Source organism: Phocoena sinus, chromosome 20, assembly GCF_008692025.1.
Source record: "Phocoena sinus isolate mPhoSin1 chromosome 20, mPhoSin1.pri, whole genome shotgun sequence".
Classification (NCBI taxonomy): Eukaryota; Metazoa; Chordata; class Mammalia; order Artiodactyla; family Phocoenidae; genus Phocoena; species Phocoena sinus.
Window position 1 is genome coordinate 1,159,353 of NC_045782.1, and position 7,682 is coordinate 1,167,034.

The 7,682-nt window shown below is 66.4% G+C and overlaps 1 protein-coding gene across 2 annotated transcripts; it reads left to right on the forward strand.

The window, feature by feature from the left end:
- Nucleotides 1-133: 133 nt before the first annotated feature.
- Nucleotides 134-5,057, forward strand: MIEF2 (mitochondrial elongation factor 2). 2 transcript variants are annotated; one of them, XM_032615658.1, is made up of 4 exons: nt 134-788; nt 2,367-2,524; nt 2,688-2,868; nt 3,305-5,057. In XM_032615658.1, exons 2-4 carry the CDS (start codon nt 2,378-2,380, stop codon nt 4,357-4,359), a joined length of 1,383 nt encoding a protein of 460 aa, XP_032471549.1. In that variant the 5' UTR covers nt 134-788; nt 2,367-2,377; the 3' UTR covers nt 4,360-5,057. The 2 variants fall into 2 exon arrangements, with proteins under 2 accessions (XP_032471549.1, XP_032471548.1); XM_032615657.1 differs by lacking the exon at nt 134-788 and adding an exon at nt 799-1,949.
- Nucleotides 5,058-7,682: the final 2,625 nt, after the last annotated feature.

Here is a 7,682-nt window from a genome sequence, read left to right on the forward strand (position 1 = left end):
CGCGCTGGCCCCACCCCTCAGCCCGCCGCTGCCCAGCCCTCAGTTCCGGACGCGCCCGCGGCCAGCCCGTGGGGCGCAGGGCCTCGAAGAGCACGGTGCGCCTGTGCCCCGCAGTGCCTTCTCGGCCCGCGGCTCTGTCCCCTTAGCTGGCCGGCGCCCAGGACCCCGGTGGTTCGGGCCCAGGCTCGGGCCCGCGGGGGAAGCAGCAAGAGGACGCCCGGGTCCTCGTTCCGAGCCTCGGGCCTCCTTCCGGGAGATGCTCGCTTGGGGGCAGCGCCCGCGCTCCTCGGCGTCCCCGCTCGCCGGCAACCCCCGGGTGCGCGGTTACGTGCCCGCTCGTCCCCCGAGGGAGGCGTCCCCGGGCCGGCGCATGGCGGCCCCAGTAGGTGACAGGGCTAGTGTTCCCTTCACGGGAGAGGGGGCTGCAGACCACAGTGACCAAAGGGCCCCGTTGGGCGTGTGCCTGGCCCGGAAAAGGCTCGCGTCTCTCCTAGCCGCGGCCGGGAGCGCTGCCTTGCTTCTTTAAGACGGAGCGCGCCGGGAAGCTCCGCCCCGAGGAGCGCGCGGCCGCCATTGGCTGAGGCGGCCTCAGGGTGGCACGTGGGCGCGGACCTCGAGCGCTCCGATTGGAACCGAGGCCTGCCCGTCTGCGAGCGCCGGGCTCTCGGCCGACCCCGGCCTCGGCGTTCGGCTCCTAGGTCCTCCACGTTCCATTCCTAGGCGGGCCCGTGGCGCGGCCCAAGCGGCCCCCTGCGTACCCCGGCCGGGGCGCCGAAGCAGCGACGCAGGTACGGCCGGGGCATGGGGCGTGGCCTCCGCCAGCCGCGCCGTCCCTGCCAAGAAAGGGGGCACCGGGGAAAAGCCGGGGCCGGGCAGAGGTCGAGTCGCGTCCTGGGTCCATCCCAGCGTTCCCAGGGCCGCGGTGACCCTCGCGGCCGGGGCTTGGAGGAGGGGAGGCCCGGCCTCGCCCTCTCCCCTTCCTGGTTGGGGTCTGCGCGACCCAGCTCAGGCAGGCAGGGTCTTTGAGCGCTTTACAGCTTGGAGGCGGGTGGCAGTACTGATCCCCGGCGAGGAAGCCGCCGCGGGGCCACGCTGGGTCACCCCCCCGGCCTTCTTAACTATTTTTAGCTTGGGAGCGGGGTGGGGCGGGGTGCGGGGCTGCCGGCCCCACCTGGCAACCGAGCCCGGGCACCCGCCGCGAGCAGGGCGACAGGAGTCCTTGGGGTTGAGTTGGTTCTGAGCTCAGGGTCATCTGTTCGGGCGTCCTCAGCGAGACAGTCCTTCTTGGCCATCTGACTGGTCCCCTGGTCACACCTCCTCAGTGCTTGCGACCTGAGGGCAGGTCCCCTGTAAGAATCTGAAGCTGGGGCTTGGCGCACTGGCCTGGCAGAGGTACCTGCCTTCCCAGCCCCACACTGGGGCTCCTCACGTTGGACCTTTCCTCACCCCACCTGCTCCATCTTACAGATGAGCGAACCTCATCTGGGGCATTCCGGCCCTCAGCTTACCTTCTGTTGCCTGGGCTCCCAGCAGCTGAGGTCGGCTTCCCACCCACCATTGTCCCAAGTACCAGAGGCAAGAGGCCCCTGTCCAGGGCACTGGGCTCGCCCTGTTTGTGGTCTTTCGAGTTACCTTGCTGCAGCGGGGCCTTCAACACTGTCTGGCACTACCTGTTGGCAGGAAGCTCCTGCCCCCAGGGCAGCCTGGGCCATCTCACTTGTCCTGTTCTCTGACCTGGTAGCATTGTCTCTGGGGGCTGCCTTGCTGAGATTTGGGGGGCAACTGGCCCCCTGAGCTTCACTGAGGTCCCCCCAAAGGCCTGAGTGGCTGTCTGGGGCAGGCTGCCTGGGACCTCAAGCCGTGGTCTTTTCTGGGCCTTGGTTTCCTCCTGCAGTGCCAGCCCTGGTTAGGAACCAAGATGAGGCCGCTCCTAGGACCTGGCCATAGGGGTGGGTAAGAGCCCAGAGGTTTTGCAGTTGTGGGTCTGAGTCCCCAGCGCTCGCTGTGTGGGCCAGCAGCCCATTTCCTTGTAGAATGGGGGTGGTGTCGATAAGATCCACCTCATGGTCTTTTGCGACGTCAGGGGGCCTGGAGGGTGGGATGGGGGAGATCGTCCCCTTCCTCTGACCTGCCGTGGGCCTTGGGGCCTTTCTCCGTGAGCCCCCCTGTCTGGGGGGGGGGTTGTTTGCAGCTGCCAATCTCCTCCCAAGAAACTCTGCAAGTGGCCCCTTTCTCCTCAGAAATTCTCAGGAAGGCCCCTTGAGGGCTCGCCTCAGTGATCCCAGCGTGATGGCAGCCAGAGCACCTGCCCTGCTGCCAGGCCGGCCCCCTCACTGAGCAGTCCCTGCACCCTGGCTCCCTCACAGGCACACTGACCATGGCGGAGTTCTCCCAGAATCGGGGCAAGCGGCGTGACGGCGAGGTGCTGGGCGGTGCTGTGGACTTCCTTCTGGCCAACGCCCGCCTGGTTCTGGGGGTGGGCGGAGCTGCTGTGCTGGGCATTGCCACCCTGGCTGTGAAGCGGGTAAGGCCGGGCTGGCCCAGTGACCCCGGGGCTCCCAGAGCGGGGCGGCGATGGTGGGACAGCCCGAGGCCGCACCTGCCTCTACCCCACCAGCCTGGCTTTGCCCTCGGCTCTGCCACTCCTGCCCGGGCTTCAGCTGTCTCATCTGTCACTCTGCCTGCAGCTCATCGACAGGGCCACCAGCCCTCGGGATGAGGATGACGCCAAGCGGGACTCCACGTGCCTGGAGGACAGCTGGCAGGAACTGAGCCTGCTCAAGGCCACACCACGCCTCCAGCCCCAGCCTCGGCCCACAGCCCTCAGCCAGCCCGTGCTTTCCCCGGCCCCCTCACCCTCAGCCCCAGGTGAGTGGCACCCCTTCCTGTCTGACCTGGGTGGGTCCCCTTTTGGTGGTCAGGTTCAGGAGATGCAGCCAGGCCCTGCCCCTGACTGACCGTGTGACCCATTTGGGTCCCTCTTCCCCCAGGGCCCCGGGCTCCCTGAGTGTTTAATGACGCATTTGTCTGTCCTTACCCCTCCTGGGTGGTGCCGAGGCTCCAGCCACCAGAACACGTGGACCATGCGGGGTGGCACTGGAGCAAGGTGGCAGCATTAGGACGGCGGGGCCCTCAGATGGGGGCCAGTTTCCCACCCTGCGTGAAGCCGTCTCAGCCTCAGGGTGTAGGACGATGAGAACCCGTCATCAAGCGCTCGCTGTGCGTGAGGACCTGAGTTTGGTGCTTTCTCAGGTGGTCACGTTACAGTCCCTCTGACACGACCCCCCCCCGCTTCACTCTACAGAGGGGCCCGCAGACGCAGATCCCCCGACGTCGCCTCAGCTCTGCTCCCCAGTGCCGTCGGTGTGCCTGACGTTCCAGGAGAAGCTGCTGGCGTTCGAGCGGGACCACGTGACCATGCCAGTGGCCCACGTGGCTCTGGCCAAGCAGCTGGCCGGCGACATTGCCCTGGAGCTGCAGGCCTACCTGCGGAACAAGTTCCCAGAACTGCCCTTCGGGGCACTCATGCCTGGCGGGCCACTCTACGACGGGCTGCAGGTGGGGGCCGCCGACCCCGTGCGTCTCCTGGTGCCCCTGGTGCTGGAGCCTGGCCTGTGGAGCCTGGTGCCTGGTGTGGACACCGTAGCCCAGGACCCTCGCTGCTGGGCCGTGCGCAGGACTCAGCTGGAGTTCTACCCCCGCGGGAGCAGCCCCTGGGACCGCTTCCTGGTGGGCGGCTACCTCTCCCCCCGGGTCCTGCTGGAGCTGCTCCGCAAGGCCCTGACCGCCTCCGTCAACTGGCCAGCCATTGGCAGCCTCCTCGGGTGCCTGATCCGGCCGCGCGTGGCCTCGGAGGAACTGCTGCTCGAGGTGCAGCACGAGTGTCTGGAGCTCCCCGTGGCTGTGCTCCTGTCCACTGCCGGCGCCCAGGCCGGAGACCTCCTGCTGGCCTGGCCCCTGGAGGGGCTGGCTGGCAACCTCTGGCTGCAGGACTGGTACCCGGCAGAGGCCGCCCGGCTGCGGGCCCTGGACGAGCGCGACGCCGGGACCCGCCGGCGGCTGCTGCTGCTGCTCTGCGGCGTCTGTCGTGGCCACCCGGCGCTGGGGCGGCTGGGCCGCGGCCCCCTGACCCAGGTGGTTCTGCACCTGGGCGAGCAGGAAGCGGACTGGGCTGAGGAGGCCCTGGCGGAGCACTTCCTGCAGGCCCTGGAGTTGCTCGTCGGCAGCCTGGAGCGGGCCAGCCTGCCCTGCCACTTCAGCCGTGGCGTGAATCTCCTGGACGGCCTGCGGGAAGAGGACATCGACGACATGGGCTGTGCGCTGTACTGGGGCCTGCGGGCCCCCGAGGGGCTGCTCTAGAGGCGCAGGTCCAGGCGGACGCCTCCCTCCAGGGCGTCGAGAGCACCCTGCCCTTGCTTTTACGCCGAACGGGTCAGCGCGAGCTTGGGCGGCCCGCACTCGCTCTCACCCCTCGGCCTCAGGGCCGATCCCAGGGCCTCGGCCCGCGGTAGCCACAGTGAGTCCCGGGCGGGGGTAAGGTTGCCTCTGTTTTTCTGTCCCAAGGGTGAGTCACGCTTCCCTCGGGTGCAGGCTCCTCCAGGCTGCTGGTGCTGGGTGGTGGGCATGGCCTTTGGTCCCCCAGGAGCCGAACCCTCGGGATGCAGCTTTTGGCTGACTGACAGGCTGGCGTTTTCCATGCTGCGTGTCTGGATTGCTCTCTAACGTGGGCCAGCGGGGGCTCACCTGGGGGAAGGCCCTTCTCCTCCAGCTGGGGGCACTTTCTCTCCCGGCAGCGGGGGCCCTGGGAGAGCCCCTTCCTTGCTGGGGGAGCTGAGGTTGTGTGTGCTGCCCACCTGGCCCGAAGCTGAGGGTGTCCCCTGGCTGCTGCTGGGCCCAGCCCCCGCGGTGCTGGCACCAGCCGCACCGGCTGGGTCGGCGGGGGGAGGTTGTCTGCCTCCCCTCCCAGATGTCTCTCCTCTCTCTGGTATCCTTTCTGCTGAAGCAAAGCTATGCCTCGAGAACTGTGAACTAGAATAAAAAGGAAAACTTCAAACGTCCACGGGACTCACGTTGGGCTCTTACATGCAGCCACTTGAGGTTCTGTAAAGTTGACCAGAGGAGCTTGGGATCAGCCTGGAGGCAATGGATTGAATTAGAAAAGTCGGTTACGTGGAGGGAGGATGTCACAGGATCCCCAGAGCGATGTCTTGCTTTAGTAACGGAACCAGCTGGCTAGGGTTTTGTTTCTTCTCCAAAGCCTACCCCCTGGAGCCCCCTGTGCTTTCCGGGACGGGCGGGGCTGCCACATAGCCCTTCGGCCAGCACTGTCAGTGGGCAGAGAAACGTGGCCCCAGAAGTGGAGGACAGGACCCCGCGTCTCGGTGTCCCCATAGGAGCCATAGCCGTGGCTAACCTCCTGTCACCACACATGGCAGACGAGGCCGGAGGGGGCTTGGGGCCACGTGTGCTGGTGGTGAGGCCACCGCAGCTGTGCCAGGCCTGTGCTGCTTCTCCTTCCCATCCCGTGTGTGTCCCCCTTCCAACTGGGATTAGGGACAAGAAGTGGGGACAGGCTGGGAGGCCTCCCTTGGTCGAGGGCCAGCACAGGGGCCAGAGGAGGTGCTAGTGTGTACCTCTGGGTGCAGGGCCACAGGTGGCCTCTGCCTCGTGGGTGCTCACACAGTCTCGGTCTCCGAGCACAGAGGGTCACAGGGCAGGAGACTGGCTTCCCCGAGGGCCGTCAGGTCACTCAGGAGCTTCCTGGCCTGAGTGCTCTCAGCGGTGAGCAGCCGTGATGGCCGCGGAGGGTCAGCAAGGGGGCAGGCTGGAGGCGGGGGCGGCCTGGCCCCCTCCCCTATAAAACAGGGGTTCCAGAATACCTGCTTCACAGGCAGCAGCGGGAGCGTTAACCCAGCACAAAGCGAGGCACCCCTGACCCAGAGGTCCTGGACACAAGGTCCAGCATCACTGAGCCCGAGCGCGCCAGGACTCCGCTGCAGGCCCGTGTCCAACCAAGGCTGGGGGTCTTGGGCGCCGATGGGTGAAGGGCTGGCCGGGCGTGGCTTGGGAGCAGTCGGGACGCGAGTGGGGTCAAGGCCCCTCTCAGACCACCCGACCCCACTCGCGGGCCCTCTGGCGGCCTCCTGTAAGAAAAACCCAGAATTAACTAAAGAGGAGACACGAGGTGCTCGGGGAGACGTCCCCTGTCCAAGGCCAGCATCTGGCACGCGGTCGTGCTGGGGCCTCCACGGTGGCCGCTGCCCAGCTTCGCTCTCACCCCTTTAATGAGGGCGGTTCTGACTTGGGAGTTGCAGACCCTTCGGCTGAACTGGGCAGTCCTCGTCCCTGGCTTTACCAAGTGACCCGAAGCCAGGAGCACGGCGGTGATTCCACCTGCCAGAGCGAACAGACGGCCGGTGCAGGTGGGAAGAGTAGCGCAAAAGGGCAAATACACACTCACTGACCTACAGCTTCACCATCTACACCCGTTACAAGGCAGCTCAGCAACGAGTCATTCCACGCACGAGACGCACCCTTTCTGGGTGAGCAGGAATGAGCACGGCCCCTCGGGACCACTGCGGCCAGTCCATCAAGTGGGCACCACTTGCGCCCCAGAGCTGACCCAGCCAGTGGTATCAGGCCGCGCTATTACTAAGCAGAAAAAGCCCTGACGAAAGCCTGCACAGGAACACTCGCTGAGGGCTGCACACTGCAGGCGAGGCGGGGCGCCGTGCTCAGGTCCCCAGAGGTCTCGCCAAACCTCCTGGCAGTGCTGCAGTCAGCAAGCCAGGCCAGAAAGCCACCCCCAAGGCCCGGGGGGGCCCTGACGGGCGGGGCTGGAGCTGGACGGGAGAGGGAAGCTCTCGGCCCTAGTCCAGGGCCCCTGCCCCACCTCTGTCCTGTCCCCTCCAAGACAGCGGCCTTCAGCCTGGTTTGAGTCACGTGTGTCTGATGCATTTGCATTTTTTGGTCTTTGGCCATGCTGCGCAGCATGTGGGATCAGCTCCCGGACCAGGGATGGAGCCCGCACCCCCTGCGTTGGAAGCAGAGTCTCAACCACTGCACCACCACGGAAGTCCCCGCGTTTGCATTTTAAAGTACGTTTTTCTTTTGTAGTCAGAAAAAATAACCTTGTAAAAAACCCCAGTAACGTTACAGTTTGGTTGCACTTAGTTTACTGAGGACAGACGCTGAGGCTGTGGGGACAACACCCAAGGCCAGCGCGGGGCACCCGGGACGCTGCTCTGGGTCCTCTTGGCACTGCCGCCCGTTTCCTGAGACAGCAGTTCTGCTCGCGGGGGCCTCAGGCTCACTTGCCTGTGTGACTTCACAGCGAAACTTTCCAGGCCGACCCCACACCCGTGCCCAGCGCAAACGCCGCTGGTGTAGCAGGGACAGTGCACCCCTACCCCCTGGGGAGCCGGCCCCCCCGGCCTGCAGGCTGAACGCGGACGCGGCATAGGACCCCCAAATCTGCGGTCCTGGAGGGAAAGGCGGCTGATCCACCCCGGGGGCAGTGGGTCCTCCACCCAGCGTCCTGAGAGGAAAACCCCCTCACAGCTTCCGTCACTGTAACCAGGACGACGGCAACCCTCACCCCCAGAGAGGCCACCAGGCTCGGCAAAGGTACAGCCCAGGAGCACAGCAAGAGGTGGCCAGCAGGACCCCAGTCCCACCGGCAG

What these genes read in the sequence shown, in the direction of transcription:
- MIEF2 (XM_032615657.1), top strand. Translation starts at nt 1,919, where the DNA reads ATGAGGCCGCTCCTAGGACCTGGCCATAGGG. An exon ending in CCTAGGACCTGGCCATAGGG is followed by an intron (nt 1,950 to 2,366) that starts GTGGGTAAGAGC and finishes GCTCCCTCACAG; the next exon opens with GCACACTGACCATGGCGGAG. An exon ending in CCACCCTGGCTGTGAAGCGG is followed by an intron (nt 2,525 to 2,687) that starts GTAAGGCCGGGC and finishes CTCTGCCTGCAG; the next exon opens with CTCATCGACAGGGCCACCAG.